Here is a 19,052-nt window from a genome sequence, read left to right on the forward strand (position 1 = left end):
TTAAATATTCCCAATGATGACATTCCAGTTAAACAATGTATTATTTCACTTGTGAGCGGGATGAAAGTCATTAAGAAGAAAAATCACTTTTTTGGGGAATGATGAAATTGCTTATTTCAATGCCAATTTTAAAAGTAAAACAGCCTAGTTACATGCTGGACTATGTCTCTTAGTACACACACATCAAAAGTCTTTCAGTACTCACAAGCCGAGTGCCTAATGCCTGACAGGGATAGAACGAAATCCTTGAAATTAGGAAGTGTATATTCATTAGCTGCCTCCCATACTTTATTTTTAAACCTATAACAGTGTGACAGTCCCATTACACATGCCATCTGGTAAATGCCATCCACTGTCATTTGTGGATCTGAGAGTGAAACCTAATTTGTTCAAGGAACTGCTGGGAGCTGACAGAAGCAGAGTGAGGACATCCTCTGCTCCATGGCTCCTCTCTCCAGAGCCCTTCCAAACGGGCTTTGATTGGGACTCCTGAGCCCTGGCACATTCTGCTGCTTCTGCTCTTTAATCAGTGCTGAGGAGTGCCTGTGTCTACCCGTCCCCCTTGGAAACTTTGCAAACGCTCTGCCTCTTGCTTGGAGAGGTCCTGAGCACATGTGAGCATCAGATGCAGGCTGGATCCAGCATTTGCTTGTGCTCCTTGCAGAATAAAACACAAAGTGCTCCACTTCAAGAAAGTAATGAAGATACTGAGCTGTTTTGCCCCTCATGTGAAAAGGTAAGAGAAGCCCAGCACATATGCCATAATCCGGGTGACTGTTCCCAGATTCACGGGCAAGCCGCTTTCCTGCATGACAAGGGGGTAATGATGCTGTCAGATTTCTTCCCCCGGCCCTGGTTGCAGAGGGGTAGTTACAAGCAGGGCTGTGATACACTCAGAGGTGTGGGCATATTTAGGATGCTGGCTGGCACCGTACGAGCTCTGTAACCCCGTCATCCCTCTCTGCATCCCTCTGGCAGGAGCGGGATGGGGTGCGCTGGAGCACTATCAGCTGGAACCGCTTCATCTGGCTTGCAGGCTCAGCTTCCCTCTCCTCCGCTCCAGCATTGCACCAGCTAACTCCAGTAACTTGACAGCAGTTTTAATGCTGCTGTTTTATTTATAGCTTAAGAGAAAGGACCAAAACTATTGACAGGAGAACTGTGTGTATAGACATACTCTATACCTTCCCGGATAGACGCATAGTTAATAATAATAATAAATCTCTAGTTACAGGAATAAGATTTTCAATTAATACAGCTAAAAGTCTGGCTTTATCATAAGACCTTTGACTTTAAAAACGTTACTGTCATTATCCATGCTAGAAGTAAATTACACCATATCACTATAATGACACCAGCAAATTTATCATCAAGGAAGTACTACCCACCGTGATCTGAAAGTGCACAGAAACTCAGTAAAAAAAGTGCCTCAGTAATTTGACAAAAAAAAAAAAAAAGCATTAGCCGTAACTTGTAATCAATTTTTTAAGCAGCTTTCGTTATTATTTCCAAGAGGGTTCTCCTTAAACACTATCAGAAAGGAGCAACTCTAGATATTTAGTGGTAAGGTATAGATTTCCAGAATAAAAATGGAAAATCATACAACTTTGAACAAAATATTTACCAGGCTTTTTATTTGTAATACTTTTAAAAGCGTATTCCAAAGTATTCCTGATGTTTTCATGATCTAAACAGCGTAGGGAATTATATCAGCTACAAATTTAAAATGAAAGTAGTGATTATAAAAAGAATATGAAGTAAAATTGCAAAAAAGGTAATCAAAGTTATAGAAGTGTTAAAAAAGGAAAAAAAGGAATTGTCTTATTCTTCTCATCCATATTCTCTAAGGCTTCAATGTGGCAGATAATTTCAGACCAGAAGCTAAATTCACAGTGTGTAAACAATGAAAATTCAAATACTCTCTGCCAGCGCCACCAGCATATCTCTTAAGCGCTGATGAATGATTTAAAAGAGCAGCTGCAAGCAATGGGAGCTGAGAGGGTCTGGCTCTGCACAAGTGAGATAATTGGCAACAGCCATCTCTGTGTACAGATTCCAGATCTCTTTATTTGCTAATCCATGAATTATTTATACGTGCTGCATAAAGTTCATATGTTGGGGTGATATTATCATCCTAATAAATAAAGACATGGGGAGTTCTGTGAACCACTGGTCACAATTAAAATATTTTCCCATTTACAGTATTTTCCAGTCTATGCTACAGACAGATGTTCGTGCTGTTTGCTTTGGCAACCTTGTTGACACAAACATCAAACACATTTGTGCTGCTATTCACCCTCCCCAAGGCATTTAATTTTTTAATCTAATGTTTACTTCCTCAAATGTAACTTGTCTTGTAAAATAATCGATATTGTCGTGTTCTCAGGCAACACGCAGGACTGCACAAACCACACCGATGGTACTGCTTGTTTCTGCCCCATCTGATACTAGTAATAAATTTCATGCTTACTTTATATAAAGCAGAAATAAATCTGGTTGTTCTGTGGTGGCTTGAGTTGGCAGTGTCTAGAGGGCAAATGAGCAAGAGAGCTGTCCTTAATTATACTACACAAGATAGATCTGATGAGTTCTTCAAAAGGTTGCTTGAGTAAATAAGGATGGTCAGGTCCTCAGTCCATTCCACGGGATTTTGAGAGGCGCCTACGAACAGCGGTGTGGGAAGCCGGGCTGACGCTAACCAGCTCCATCCACTGTCTGTCGTATGGTCACTGAAACACAGAAGAGTATGGGACCTCTGTGTTTCTTCAGGTAATTGTGTATTATAACAGTATTGACAAATGCCCTCTAAATATAATTCTGTTTTTGCTGATGTAATTCCTACAGGTGTCTTGCTCTTCTGGTAGGAGCTGCCTTCTAACTTGAAGCTACACTGGCTGTCACTCCAATTTACACCTTTTTGGGTTTGTTCCAACAAGCTGTTTTTTACTAATCATGAGTATTCCCATTACAGTTAGAGCAGTCATGTGTCCCCAAAGCTCTCATCCAGTAGGATAAACTAGATTATTTTAGCTCCCTTTTGTAAGACAAAGCTTCTTTTCCTCTTACTCTTTAATGCAAGAGCATTTCACATTCAGTTCCTTCTTCCTGAACAGAAAAGACCAGGACTCTATCCCTGTCTTAACTGGTCCTTATACAGTGAAACTGCTACTTGCCCAGTTCTACAGAAAATTGTTTGCCTGATCCATCCTAAAAGAGCATTTGCCTTTTCCATGACCACAGCCCGTAGGTGGTTTGCAGACATCCAGTGATCAGCATTGCATGCCCAGGCATCCATCTGCTCTGCTGAGGCATTTGTAACTCTTGAGCTTCAAGCATACAAGACAAATTCTTGCCCTGAGTTACCAAGTGCTTAATTTTGCTCTTTGTACTATTAATTTCTCCCACTCCAGGCCTGCAAGACAGCCAGATTCTCCAGTATTTCTCTCTGCTTTCTGATGATGCTTATCAGCTTTGTGGCCTTAACAAATTCCATTAGCTGCATCCAGCTTTGGGTTCCCAGGCTGCCAGGGAACAATCTAAGTAAGGTCATTCCCAAGACCAGCTCCTACTAAGCCCTGCTGCTGATCTCCAATTAGCCTCATATTTCTCTTCATCATAATCTCCTGCCTTCTTTCATTTAGCTGGTTCTTAAGCTTCCCTTACAATTCTTTCACTAATCCCCATCCTCTTCTTCTTAATTAGTATCATCCAATGAAAGCATTTCTCTCCTTTCATGAGGCTTTGGCTAAGGTTTTCAAAAGCCATAATGCAATAATGCACGTGGAGGGTTCCAAAGAGGAACATGGAAAACCTATGAACTTCAAGAAACATTGCAGGTAATAATGATAAGATCAGCCATCAAAAGGAGGTAGGGTAGGAGAATTTGCTTGCAGAGTTCCTGAACCTGCTAGTGCCCCATGACTGTGTATCTGGAGACATAAGTACCAGAAGTAGGCGGGAACCACTCCAGCTCATGTGGGTATCACTGACTTCCCAAAAGGCTAAGGTATTTTTTTCTAGTATGCTGGTTCAGATCTATGGTTGGAAGAATGAATCTGAACAGAGAAATCCCCATATCCAACTCTTTTTCCAATTTCTGTTCTATTTCCTGCTGTTTCTAATTGAGACCCTCATTAACTTAACCTCTTTCAATTCAATTTTAATCCAGGCTTTCTGCAAACTTTGAAAAGAGATGAAAGCAAAAGTTTAACATTTGTCCCTATTTTAAAAATCTACTTGTGTCTTATTGGATTGCTAATCCTAAGAGAAATACCATATGTGGAGGAACATGCCTGACATTTTCTGTATTGCCTGTGTACCTTGGAAAGTCTCCGGATAGCTCAGGATGCCCAGGGAGGCTGTGCACTCTCCATCCTTGGAGGCTTTTAAGAAGAGACTAGACACAGCCCTGATCAGTCCGGTTTGATCTCTTCTCTGACACTGCTTGGAGCAGGAGGCTGCAATAGAGACCTCCTAAGGTTCCTTCCAACCTGAATTTTCCTATGATCTTCTGATTCCGTGATTAAAAAGTATCACAAATGGCAGTGTAGTCATGATGGAAAGACTGTGCAGCCATGTCCTGGTCGAGCTGTGGAAGGGGAGGAAAAGCATTGCAGTCCCTGTTACTCCTCCCAGCTCCTCTAATAAACATACTGCTGATATATTCAAGGGAAAAGGCTATTTCCTTGTAATCGCAGCATGAAAGAAAATACTCTCTTCTCAGTGCCATTCACAACTCTTTAACACTCACAGAATAAAAACCCATTGCATATTTTGTATTTATTCCATTACAAGCCTAGTATAAATTGATTTAGATAATCTTAATTTATTCTTTTCCACAAGTAAAATTCTCTTGCAACAAAATAATGATATCCTAGCTAGTTAAATAATAACTGATGCTGGGTATTAACTTCAAGAAAACCCAAAACAAAAACATTGCTTCGCATTGTCTAGTTATTAAGCTGTTTTCCTCTCATGAGTTCTCAGGTTTTAATATATCCTTAATGTACTGACTGCATTAATAAAGAACTAAACAAGTATCATGCAAACAGAAAACAAAAGCCAGCAATAAACCTTACAGCTGGTCCAGCTGGCAAACAAGGTGAAAGAAGCAGTTTTCCTTAGAGGAAGCTTTAAATCTTGCGGGATGGTAACATCTGTACTATCCACTGCAGAATAATGAGTTCAACCAAGGTCGCTCATATAGCTGGAAATAACGCACATGCACCCTAGTCTCAACATGCAGGAGGCCACTGCCTGATTTGTGAAGCTTCGTTATTTGAAGCATCGGAGGTAGCCTGTTGTCATGGTCATTTATCTCCTACGAGTGGAGTTCAGATAAAATTTTATATGTATGGAATGACCGAATGACAAGAACCCTGGCTGCAAGCAGATGATAGATCACCTTCCTCTGGGCAATGCCAGACAGCTTATATCTACAAGCAAGAATCAAAATTAAAACAGAATCAAAGCATGCAAAAGCAAGGAACACGTAGTGCTTTGCAGAATGAGGTAATTTTAAAAGGGATAGGAGTTTCACTTTCATTTCACAATCTTTTTTTTTTTTCCATGCACTGGAAAGTACAGGTGTTTTCTATTCATTTTATTATTAAATATGTATGCATATTTTTCCACTTGTTCTATGTCACTGAGTATTTATGGGTACTTTACACTGCATTAAAGATGTATAGCAATACAGTGAAATATTTTATAACATAAATGAATAGTCTGCTTAAAGGAAGACAAAATGTGACTGTAAGATCCACAAAAGCCACCATTTTAATTAATCTCAGACTACAGTAATAACTATGTTGTTAACAGCCGATAGAAAGGAAGTTTTCTTTCAAATTCCAAACCACTAATAGCATACTCTCTTTTCCTGGAGAAAAAGCTCTTGTGGTACCTTCTGTTCATGCAAAAGGGATTTCTCATATCAGTCTGCTATTCTGAAGTCGTACAAGCATGTGGGGGAGCGAGAGTGAGCTCTCCCCATCCTGCTGTTACCCACGGGATTTCTGACCGTTGAACTGCGCACAAAGGAGTTGAGATGCAAGAGCCAACCTTGGCTGTTAAGTAAGAAAGGGAGTCAAGTGAATGCAAATGTGAATTATATAGTAATTATAATATAAATAGGACCCAGAGATTAAGTCTGTGCATGCTTTCAAACAGCAGAAACTAATTTAAGCTTCATAAGCCTCGGGAAAAGTTCCAAAAAGTCACAGTTTGCCTGGAAGCACTAATTACAGCCTCCCGCTACTGGGTATACAAAAACCCAAGCGTTGTCATGATCATCCTTGTATAGGAAACCATTCTGGTCACAACAGATAACAGTCACCCTGTGACCTAATATGTGAGCAGCCACCAGGAATGCCTTCCAGGCACGAGCACGGCTGCTGTGCTCATTTAGCATTCAGCTGGGTGGCAACCTGCACCCACACTGTTGGGTCAAGCCTGGTTCCTGCAGGCCATTATCACATTGCAGGACATTAAGATGCACTTCAGTGTTACCTCCATGTTTCTTATGCATCTTGGATTTTGTTAGCCAGACATTTCGGCTCGGATGCCTGGCTTGTGCAGTAGCACAAGGATAGCGTGCTCTTGGGGACTGCCTGTCCTGCTCTCCCCAGAAAGACAACACCATGTTCAGACCCCCATAGCACAGAGTGTCAAACACTGGCTTTCTGCCCCTTGCTGTGGATCCCACATCCAGGTCAAGGGCAGCTCAGATAGTTCAGAAAATCTGAACACCCATGAGTTGCACATAAGGCAGTAAGTAGCAAACCCTTCTGTTGATGCATATCATAACACTTGATGTGCTGGAAAATAATGTAACTCTGGGCTAGCAGATGAAAACCATCATTTAATTGCGAGTAATAGAGAATATAGATACCAGTCTACACTAGGGTGCAGCAGTAACAAGCTGCAGTCATCGGATGGCCCGTAAAATACTCCCAAATCCTTGCTCTGTGGTTCCCTAAAAAATTTAAATTAGCGTTGTCCACTTCTACCCCCCCTCAGCCACTTGGTCCCATCCCAGCATTTCCCACTCCCTTGCGCGATCACAAATGTTTGTACAATCATCCAGCAAAACAGCAGAAGAGCTTCTAGAACTGATCCCAGCAGAAAAAAAAAAATTAAATTTAATTTTCATTCAGTTCAGTTCCTGGACCCAGCTCAGGGTGAGCCTATTTGTGGCACAAGTAGCAGACTGCTGAAAAAGCCCCCAGGGTGGACAGAGGATGGAGTTGCCTCTTTCAGTGGCAGCACCAACTTCATCTTCCAGTCCTTGTGGATATACAGTGCTGTGGTCCTCCAAGATGTACTGATGAAAAATACTATAAAGTGCTTTATAGTGGGTTATTGCATTTCCCAGCAAGGCGAGGTGGGGCAGAGAGAGGCACGATCAGTTGGAACAGCCGGTAGAAACCACCTTCCCCTAAGCCTCCTCCTCCTGGTCACCGCCTGGGAGCTATTGCTTATGGCGCGTGCAGTAAGGAAAGCATCTAAAGTTGGCTCTCAGCCTTCGCTGGGGTCTTCAGAGCTGTTGACGTGGCTATACTGAAGTGTGGTGGTAGCTGGTGCATGCCCCATTAGTAAAATCTGGGAAGCAACCTTTCACATTTAAACCAGGGCATGCCTATTCATAGGCTCTCGAATTGGTTAATAAAACTCCTTTTCAGCTCTAGTAGTTACTTCAGCATCTAATTAAGTCTCTTTAGAGTACTCAATGACATCTTTTATTACGACCCTTGCCGAAGGTCACCTGAATTGCCAAGCTCTGGCCCTCTTAGCAGGACCAGCTGCACTTAGAAAGCATTTACTTGGAGTTCAGTAAGAAGTGCTCCGGAGACTCTCTAAGATGCTTTGCCATTACCATGATGGGTAGTTTTATGATATTATTAGTTGACACTAAACCCACATGCTTCAGAAGCATTGCCAGGTAGCAGGCTTTCTACGTAACTAAGCTTATGTAGGGATTAAATGTAGGTCTTTCTCCTCTGTGCGTTTAATGTTTGTTTCAGGCCCTGGAGTGAGATACTTGTACCCATAGCAGCAAGCTTTCCCCAGCTGCCTGCCAGAGATGCGCCAAGCCACATGAAGTGGTTACCTGGAGAGGTTAAAAAGGAATTTCAGCTTCTTCGTCTCGCAAAAGCAAGAAAAAGAGTTTCTACCATTTTAACCTGAGTGTTATCGACAGAAAACACTCCTAATGAAACACTCTCCCTGTAGCGTTTGACAAGCAAGTGCTTTTTTCCCTGTTCAAATCCTTCTTGGAAGGTCAGTACTTCCATACTCACCCACAAGGAGCAAATTGCACACACATACATAACTAAGGACCCTCCAAACCAAAAAAGCTGCAGGATGATATTCCCCCTTGCAGCTGCACCGGGTCTCCCAGTTCCTAAAACATTCACAGTGCTATAGAAACATATAATACATAATGATGTGCTTTAAGCCAAAATGGGTTATTATATTTTTCATAACTGCTTTATTGCTGCTATAACTCAGAATTCAATCCCTCGTTCAAGAGATCATTGCCTATCTCTAAAGGCACTGAGTGATGCTGCGGTGGCACGGGAGGCTGGTCTTGCTGGAGTCCTGTCCCGCCACATGCTGAGGGGCTCCTCTGCTGCATGGAGTATCTCCAGCTCCTGCTGCGGCTGGTGGGAGTTAAGAGCATTCAGCACCTAGGAGGACTGGCCCCGCACTTATTAAGGCCTGCGATGTAATTACAGGCTAGTTATCGAATTGCTATTGAGACGAAACATCGTGCAGTGCTGTGAGCTAACAGCAAATGTGCGCAGCCATGCCTTGTTAACTCTTCACTCCTTTATGATTTAATCATTTTACATGCTGGTTTTGTTACGAGAGTGCTCTCCTGCATAATAATAGCTGGGTTTCTGCTAGGAAGATTTCTCTGCAGTGAATAGATTGAAGATTCACTGAATCTTTCAAAACCACTCTGGTAATTTACCCATCTAGGTGCCTCTGCCCCTTATTGCCACTGCACGTCTGAGCATTGCAGTTAGTAATGGATTTTATTTTCACAACACCTCTAGGAAGCGGGAATTACAAGACCTGCTTGAATTCTCTAAAGGAGCTTGTGACAGAGAAAAAAATCAAACCCATGTGTCCTAACTAGCATTTTGCAGCTAGTTAGGACTTTTCAGATCACTATTACCAAACGTGCCTTTGAACTCCCCATGTCTAGATATGGGCCAACAAATTAAAACAACTATTATAAAAACAACCTGTTTGTAAATATATGTATCATCATAGGTGTCCACATTCAACATAGGATTTAGAGAATCCAACAGTACTCTACAAATAACATGTTTATTTTGTTACAGAACGGGAACAAAGAAAGCAATCCTGCTTTTTTGCAGATATATATACCTAAATATTAAGTTGGTTTATAGTCCATAAATAGCCAAAGGTATCCAGGGAAGAGCTAAGCTGCGTACTTGCATTATTGCTTGCACTGATGTTTACCTGAGCATAACGACTACTAAGAACAATCTGGTTCCAGGAATGCTGTTGATGAGACTGTGATATACAAGATTTCTATGTGATATGTAAGGCAATCTGTGAGAAATATAGTTAGGTTTTGTAGACAAAACATTGTTTTATGAACTTGTGCTGTTGAATGGTAGACATCTTACATTGATTTACAGCTCCTGGCATCTGTTTGTCCATAGTTAGTATAAAAAATTCTTGTCTCCACGTTTTCCATTGCTTTCCAGGGATGGTAGGTCTGGCCCAAATGGCACAGGTTAAAAGGTCTGATTAAATGAAGGAACTGAGAAAGATGTAGAAAGAGGTTCATTATTCTCCTGCCTGAAGGCATGAGCCAACCTCTTATTGCAGGAGCTGGGCAGACACGTCCCTGATGGGTACATTATTGCAAAAGATCCTGAAGTGGGTAATTATGCACCATCCACTGATGGAGACAGACTAGAGAGCTAGACACATTGCTGGTCTGTTCCAGTAGCCAATGGTGCTTTTCCTTGGAGCACTGTCTTGCAATATGAGGAAGGAAATGGGGGTCACGATACTTGACTCAAGATGTGGCCATAGGCAAACCACTAATTCTCGCTGTACCTTTGCTCCCCGCTTGGTAAAAGCCTGAAAATGATCAGCTGGGAAAGGTTGCAAAGGGCTTTACACATCTGTCCATAATGCGAATTAAACACTTAGTGCAGTATTTATTTTACCAGCACTAAAGCTTCTGTTCTCTCTTCCCTGTATCCTGATAAATCTCAATACAGAATTATCCTGAGATATTAAATAATATTAAGCTCTTCCTGTTCAAAGTGACATAGATGTACAAATTACTGCCAATAATGTCTCTGTGATGATGTCATGGCCCTCATATTGATGGAGAAACTGAAGTAAATGTGGTTTGATTCACTCATGGTGAAAGACAAATGTCGTGACCTTCTTTACTGAGGCAGAAAGGATTCAGACACTTTCATTCAGAAAGTAAGTCCCTAGCAGTAGAAGCCCCTAGGTTTTTTTTGTCATGAATATTACAGAGAAACATTTCTCATGAGTGATATGCTAAACATAGTACATTTTTGTGAAGGTGTTTGTTGATTAAAACTCATATCTCTAGGATTTTATGGGATTTTCAGGGAAAAAAGTTCCCTAAACTCAGCATTACAAAAAGTGCAGATGAAACTGACTGGATCCATAAGATGGGCAAAATAAAACGTTACTTTGTTACAGTGAAATTCATCAACAAATCCAAGCACTTTATTGGTTTTAATTTAGCTTTTCTTTGGAACGCATTCAAGTCTATCTAAATCAGTTGGTAATCCCATAACAGAATAAAATAGTAGGAGATTTTCCAAAATATATATCTCCTCAAAAAAGACAAAGTCCTTATGCAGTAATGGCATCTAAGTAGAGACACAATACTAGACAAAATGCCCAGAATTTTATGTTTATTCACATTTTTAAAATCATGGTTTTTAAATCCTTGAGCTGAACGATGCCAATGGTAATGGTGGTGGATGCTGCCATTTCAAAGGATGCTCCCACCCACCCAGCTGTTGGCTGAGTTTATCTCACGCTGCACAGCACTGCATTATGCAGCACACGAGGCAGCATTAGTGACCCAGTTTTCCCACTTTTCTGACCACGTTCAGCCTCCTTTAAAAGTTCTTTTGCACAGGAGTGCTGGCTAGTGGGTTTTAGTAAAAATCCCTTTCCATATTGTTTAAAGAAAGCAGGAGAGGTGCTAGTTAGCAATCACTGACTGGGTTTGGAAAGATTGCACTGATCAAGGACATGAGCCCTGTTTGGAATCCTGGTCCCAACAATAAATGCTGAGCCGATGCACTCTCCTAAAGCAGCCCTCATTATAAATTAATGATTTCGCTTAATGTCTTTTGTAACTTAGACTCTCCTACACTAAAAATTTCTGTGTATATGGTATCCTCCAGAAGTGTAACCATACATTTCAGCCTTGTATCATCTGTGTGGGCAGGAGCTTGTGCTGCGACCACATCAGAGGGCAGAAAAATCTAGATTTGTAAAATTATTCCAAAACGTGGTTTTAGACCTCTCCTTACTGCGTAGACTGAACCTTGCTAAATCATGCTCTGGACTCTGCAGTGTTAAAATGTGATTAAAAGCGAGGTCAGGACAATCTGCCGCAAAGCAGAGCCAGATGATTTGGTGAAACTTGGTAGTGAAAGTCTTTGCTGACTCCAACAAAAATCTGGAAAATAAAAGAAATGTAGAATAATAAAAGGACTTTCTAATGCTCAGAATAAACCTAGGAAGTGGAAGTAGCAAGTAATGCTCCTAAGTGTTCCCAGGTCCAGATGGTGTTTCTGTATTCCACCAAAAGGGAGGAAAGAAGATAATTAAATTCTCAAGAAACACTTTAAGGAGCTAAGAAGTTTATAGCTACATGCTGCCTCTATAAAGAATAAACTTGCAGCATTTGTCTTTAAAACTCATGAATACACAGGGAGAAAGAATTACATGTACAATGGTATGAGGAACTTGACTCAGATTATCAGTAATTTGGTTGCATTGCTTCTTCATTAGTATCAATGTCTCAAAGAAAATCCTTAAATTGCAACATTTTCCTACTCTGTGCTTTTGCACCACTTTTTCTCTCTTTATGGGACTGAACCAGGATTTTATCTGGCAGGACCCAAGAGCTATAAATCCTGTTTTTAATGATTTCCCAGGCCTAGAGGCATCCTTCAGCACTATAGGGCCAGGAGTGTAGTTACAGAGCTGTTGTCATCGTGGCTGCTAACTCAGAGGACATACCTGGGGAAAAGCAGATATATACCCAGATAAATCCCTTTCCTGTTGGTTCTTTAGGTATTTTATCAAGCACAGCTCAGTTGCAACATGTCATTTTGCGCTACAGCTACAAAATTGCCTGCTAGGAAAGGCAGAAATGACTTCATTCCTGTTACCTGTGATTACTGATCTACAGCATCTAGGCTAAGGTACTGATAACTGCAGTGCTAGAGAGGACATCCAAACCAGGTGATAATACTTTAACATTTTTGTTAGAAGAGTCTATTTTCCTTTCTCCAAAGAGAGAGACAGCTTTAAAGTAATTTGATCTGCAAAATACTGACAGGAAAGACTACCAGTCAGCTACAAACATAGGTTCCAGCAGAGATAATCTTCAAAAAGCTAGCATAGACCATAGTGATTTTATGGTATTTTGAATCAAAACAATCTTACTGTTTTTGTAAAAGAAGGAAGGATTTGAGACCTATAGAAGAAGACAGCGTTCCCTGTTCTAAGTTACACTGTTGTCTCTTTTAAAAGTGAAAGCTGTTTTTTCCCAAATTGGTCAATGAATGAAAGGATAATACACAGTGCAGTGGCAAAGGCACTTCTCTACCACCAGCAACCATGCCGAGCATGAGACAATACTTTTCTCTTAGCCCTCATTACAGTCCTCTCCTCTCTGTGTAACTACCAATTTTCTTTGTGTCAATGATTAATCCCTTTCTGATAATGCGTGATTACGGAGAATTTTAATTAGCAGGCTGGTAGGCATTCCATGAACAACACACCCTCCTATCATTGTCATCATGTATTAAGTGGCATTAATTGCAGTAATGTATGCATGTGCCAGAGGTCTTCCTCAATATTCCTCTTCTCTCAAAGCTAGAAGGCAGTAACCCTTTGTGGGGAGCCTCACACCTCCGCAAGTGCATTGAGCTGCCCAAAATCAGCTTATGGCTGAGGTCAGTTGATGGAGACTGACCAACCAATGTAAAGGATGCTACAATGCCACTGTCTGGAATAGCAGGGACTTGAACTCCAGGATCCAGAATAACCTTTGCCAGTTCTGTGTGTTCAAGCAAAAGTCTCAGTGACTTCACAGATTTTTTATGAGGAAGATGGTGTAACCAAACCCGCTACACAGAATGTTAGAGTATAAGTTAACCTGCAACAGAAATGGTTGCATGTCCTTTCTTCTGCCATGAACAAACTCATCAGCACTCAAGTTTTAATAGTGCGGGCAGGTTACACTGGGGAGCAAGGGAAGGAGTCACTGAAGACAAGGTGCACCTATTTAAAATGGAAATACTAAAACACTACACAGCTGACTACAGTGGTAGTCGCTGATAAGGCTTCATCCTTCAGAGGAGAAGGAGCTATCATCTAAATATGGGCTTTAGTGCTTTACTGGCTCAGTGTCATTCAGCCTTGCACTGTACATGTCTGAGCCCCACCAAAGAAACAGGAATAAATTGCTTTCCACAGCCAAAACCTGTAATTTCTTGCCCTTTTCTCTATGCAATTGAATTTTACATCCCATTCCAGATGAGAAAACCCCATCCTCAATTGAATTTATGTATAAAGTAGCAAAACCTTTCCATCCAGATCTTCTTTCTGTTTATGTTAGAGGGAATCAGTGGCAGTGCTTGTGCTGGTTTATGAGAAGTGTAAGCCCATATTTTATGATGAAAATGACAGTAGGAGTGACCTTGTTCCAGCACATATTGCTTTTTCGACAGTGTCTAGAGGAGATAATCTAACAGCAGTCTGCAAAGCATCATGTTTCCTTAGATCCTGGTACAGTAATTCAATCATGAGCATATAAAATTAGATGAAAAATAAGGTAACTAGCCTTCTGGGACTGACTGATTGCAATAAATGTTGCCTCCTGACAGTAAGCATTACATTGTCCTCTTGAAAGAGAGGTTACCTTTTATTATAGCATACTTCTCTCATTTCAGTCTGTGCCATGTAGCTATGCTGTTAAGCATAGTCAGCAGGACAGCAAAACATCCTTTAAGACAATTATATGCTGCTTCTAAGGTACCAAAGCAGTGAGTAAAAAACTTCCAACTCTTGACCTTTGGGATCAAATGAGCAATGCCAGACCTTTCTTGTTTTTTTTTTTTTTTTTTTTTTAGATATATGTTTTCCCTTTCAAATGCCTTTCATTTAAGTATCACAGAGTACTTTATAAGCATTGGTTGCTTAATCAAATCTTACAAACCTTGCCATCCTTTTTAGAGAGGTTAAGCTGAGCCACAGTCGTGTCTGTGTCTCTAAACTCAGAGAAGTTTGCAACTGAAGATCACAAAGCAAGTTAATAAAAGGGATAGATAAACTGAGGTATGGTGGAATTTAGTCTCTAAGTGTCAGTACAGAAATTGTTTTCAAGCCATAAATATTTGACCATGCATTTGTCCTGTGGACAGCTGAGAAAATACAATTTTTAAAATTATTACAGGCTTGATCAGAGTAAAATCATTTATGTTTAGCTCCTTCGAAGATACGTATGGGTGTGACATAAAGTCATACACCAGTTACTGCTACAAACACACACTTTTGTGTTAATTGTTGATAAGACCCTTTAGGAACCTTAATCTTGTTATTCACAAATGCTTCTAAAACGGTTATCTTGGTGCAAAGGAAAGGGACACTCTCTCTAGTAGCTATTGACGGCTTTTCTTGAAATGAAAACAAGAAGAAAAATATACAGGGCTTTTCTTGCAAAGAGACAAACTTCATAAAGTTAATAACATTTACTACAGAACTGAATGTTTAGTAGGAAATAACACGTCTCTGCATATGTCTGCCGTAATTATAGGTTCAGAGATTTACACGTAGCCCATTAACTTAATTAGTCCATTGCACTGTCAATGCTATTTCACTGTACTGTATTGCAAGCTATTTTTTTAGAATACCTATAAATGCCCCCAAAATACAGTCTATCTTTCCTCCTTGGGGCAGAACATGTTTTTACAAATGTCCATGTCCAGACATTTTGCTTGGTATCATGTTAACCATCCTACTTCTCCACTTTATCTCGATTATCCTGGTTATTTCCCTTTTGCCATCTCAAATACTTCTTTATCCTTAGTGTTCACCACAGGCAGTTACTGGCACCAATGAATATTTGCCAGTCAGAGAAGGGGCAGTCCATGCATCGCCAAACAGACTACTGACGTTCAGCAGAGAGAGTGCTTAGAGCTGTTCTACAACAGCATAGACAACAGCTACTTTTTTTATGTTACACACCTTTGTTTTCTCCTGAGCTGTTGAAAACGAGGCATTTCTTGTTGGCTTGCTGCTTTGCAATAGTTGCTTGAGAGAGCGTGCAGCCATCTGAGCAGCTGCAATCATAGCAGCAGATGACCAGTAAGAATAACTCTTACCATGGCAGGCTGCAATCCAGTTCTGCATGCGTGCATTTTATGAGCAATTTAGGATAATTAAGCAGAATTAAATTACATAGGATTAAATGCTACGGAGTTCTGCATTTATTCTTAACAGAGCTGGAGAAGGCTGACTTCTTTTACAGCTCTTCTCCTGAAATGCCCTCTATTCTTAGCCCTTTGGATACTGTAAGGCCTTTTCAACACTAGAAATCTCTGTCAGACCTATAGATTTCTCCAGGCTAAGGGAAATTTATGAGGAACAAGTAGTGAAACACTAGATATTCTGTACTCACGTTGTCCATTGGGTAGCTTTCTGCAAACTGCCTTTTCTTCGCAAACTGTCTTTTCATGGTAACTTATTTACTTTGAATTCCCCTGCTTACAGTACTGGTATGAGTGGATGCACTTGGCACTTAGTCCCAGTCACCCACAGTTAATCCCACATCACTGGCTTATCTCTCACAAACTTTCTGATGCTTCATTTCCTCTAGGTTTTGCTGTTACTTTAACTTAAGGATGCTTGGAGTTGCTAAAGGAATGTACCTCTGCCTTCAATAGTCAGATATGCACAGAAAAAGGTCGCACACGTCTGCTTTCTAGTCAAAAATAAAAATACACAAAAGAAAAAAAATGTTAAGAGTAAAGCTTTAAAAGCAAAGTGACCCAGATATTTATGGCCAGTCTTTCAAAGCTGCCCACAGGTACACAAGATATCTAAAGATATCAATGCCAGCTCTAAATCCTATCCTTAGGCACAACAACTGCAATAACAAAGCCCAACGTACCTTCACATGTCAGTATGAAGTATTCCAGATTGTGACTGAAGGATGCACTGAAATAAGTACAGTTTTCAATCAGATCACAAGACAGACACCGCCTGTTGAAGTTTCCATTTGTGCTTGCGCTGAAAAAGTTAATATAAGTCCATGAAGGTCACTGAGCAAATGTTATCTGGAAGCAACATTACTCGAACCTTACTGTACTGTAGAATAAGAACATAAATATAATGTGTCCAACATTAGTCAGAGACAAAGCATTTCCATTTGGTTGAGTTTAAATAGCAGTAATGGCTTTTTTTTTGCCTGAATGGAGAACACATAAAAGGATACTGGTGTCTTTTTTTGCAAGGTCAGGTGGCTGTGAAAGAAGGTATAGTTTTTAAAAGGATATGATGGTTGCAATTCCACAAGAGGAAGTCATAATTTGGTGAATGAAGACATGAAACAATGGAGCAGTATTTCTACACCTACTTACATTATAACAGACAATAAAGAGCTGGAATATTTTCTTTAAGTTTCTTACTGGTTGCCTCACTGGTCTGATTTGCTAGCAGTTGCCTCAGAGGTCAAAGCCCTTTTTGGGGGTTTAAATAGTTGCTTTTACAAGATCCAAGTAGAAAGGAAAGATTGTGTTTAGGGGTATGTTTTTGAAGAAGGTAACGTGGCCTGTCCATATGCTCAGAAGCATTTTGTAAGAGTCTACTGTAAGTTGAAGAATGTATTACAAATTATTAGCAAATAATAAATAAAATTTTGCACTGCTATAGCATTTTGAAACTTCAAAATGCTTCAAGAATATTAAATAGATATTTCCAGTATTAATGTAAAGCAGATGAGTGTTTTTGCTATTATTTCGTAGAAGAGACGAGGCTGAACAATCTGTTTAGAGCCACAAAGACTGAACAGGGTAAGTCTTGAGTTGTTGTTTAGGCTCAGGTCACGTCTCTGACTTAAATCCTGTTTACAAGTCACTAAATCGGAGACAAAAAGGAAAAAAAAAAAAAAAAACCAACAAAACAAAACCCAGATCTTCATCTGATATAAGCTGTCAGAGCTCCAGTGGAGTTCTGTCAATGAATATGCGCCAAGGATGCTGTTGAGCTGACACCCTTGGGCTGGGATGAGAGATGGTCAAACTATCCACTGCAGGAAATCAAATACCTGAAGTGAGGCCAAGATCACTGTGTAATCAAAGTAAGGTCAAGGACATTGAGATTTTGGGCATCTCTTTCCCTGTTGCCTATGTGGGGAGGTGAGGTTAATGAGGCACCAGGGTGAGCTGCATGCCAAGATGAGCGAGGAGTGGGAAGCACTTTGACTCATGCCAGCAGCTCTTGAGCAGCTGTGCCTGGACTCAGCTTTTAAAATGAGATTTTCTTCCCATTTCAATAGAAATGAATGGTCAATATAATTTTGATTGTTTTTTCTTCAAGAAAATAAACACTGAGCTGATCTACTGTCAAAAACTGTGGAGTGCAGTGAACAGGCATAGAGGTCTTGAAAGGAAAAAATAATTCAATTACAGGTAATTTAGTTTGCTCTAGTTTCCTTCCCACTGAGGAAAAAAAGGTATGACATCATGTCAGAGAAGGAAAACGTATTGACTGTCCCTTATCAACTGATGCTATCACCAGGTCTGCCTTTCATTGCAGATGCTGAGACAACAGCAGGGTGACTGAGAAGAAAAATAGGACAAATGGAATAATGATTCCAAAATGATTGTTTAAAAGTTTGGGTTTCCTCCCCTTTGTAATCTGCTCCCACAATACTTCACAATAGCTACACTACCAATAACTTACTATAAACCAGCATTTTACTCATCATACAGTTATGGATGATACTAAAGTCATCTGGAACTGCAGGAAAACATTTGCAAACAACATATTTCTTTTTGATTTTGTGAAGAGGTGAGGCGCTATCAAATTTCCATGAAAACTGCTATCTAGAAGTATAAAAACAGTTTATACCATTAGTGTATGTAATTCTGAATTCTTTCAAGTGTTAAACTGTTCTGTTGGAAAGTTTTGTGACAATTTATCTTGAGACCAATTTAAAATTTGCAATAAAATGAGAAAATTGCTAAATGTAAAACATTTCCAAATGTCAAGCATTTTGTTCACAAGATTGTTTCAAGATTGTTTCAAGATTGAAAAAAACGGGAAATTCTGCATGTGAAGTTAGTAAAGCACATACCTGTATAAATGTCGCCTTCTTGGCAAATCTTCTGTGCTGTGGAAATAACTGGGGGAAAAAAAAATCAAAAAACAATTATATCATTAGAAGGGTGTTTACAAGTATCTCATACAAAACCATCTTCATTCACATCACCATTTTCCTGATCTTGTAAAGGCAAGGAAAGTTTAAACTGAGTTAGAAAAACATACACAAGGACACATCAATGCAGAGGCTCAAGCAAGTAACATCGCAGGCTGCACTGCAGTTAAAACAAGCATGGAAATGTTTGGGTGCTAGAGTGGTCATGTCAGCAAATCAAAAAGGATCAAGTGATTAAGTGAAAGACCTTCACATTTTTATCTCAAGATTTACGGCTCAGAATGTCCTTTAAACACCTTTCTTTTTTCTCTAGAACCAGTTTTTACTTCTTTGA

General features: G+C 40.1%; 1 protein-coding gene across 1 annotated transcript in view; it reads right to left on the reverse strand.

The window, feature by feature from the left end:
* The window catches only part of DPP6 (dipeptidyl peptidase like 6), a gene marked incomplete at both ends in the record, with an annotated part of 418,985 nt that overhangs the window by 18,973 nt on the left and 380,960 nt on the right, over positions 1-19,052 (reverse strand). The window contains 2 exons of the mRNA XM_082328177.1: positions 16,451-16,569; positions 18,638-18,685. Of these exons, the coding sequence (XP_082184303.1) occupies positions 16,451-16,569; positions 18,638-18,685 (167 nt within the window). The remainder of the gene's footprint in view (positions 1-16,450; positions 16,570-18,637; positions 18,686-19,052) is intronic.

This window comes from Platalea leucorodia (genome assembly GCF_965183815.1).
Source record: "Platalea leucorodia genome assembly, chromosome: 1".
NCBI classification, from domain to species: domain Eukaryota; kingdom Metazoa; phylum Chordata; class Aves; order Pelecaniformes; family Threskiornithidae; genus Platalea; species Platalea leucorodia.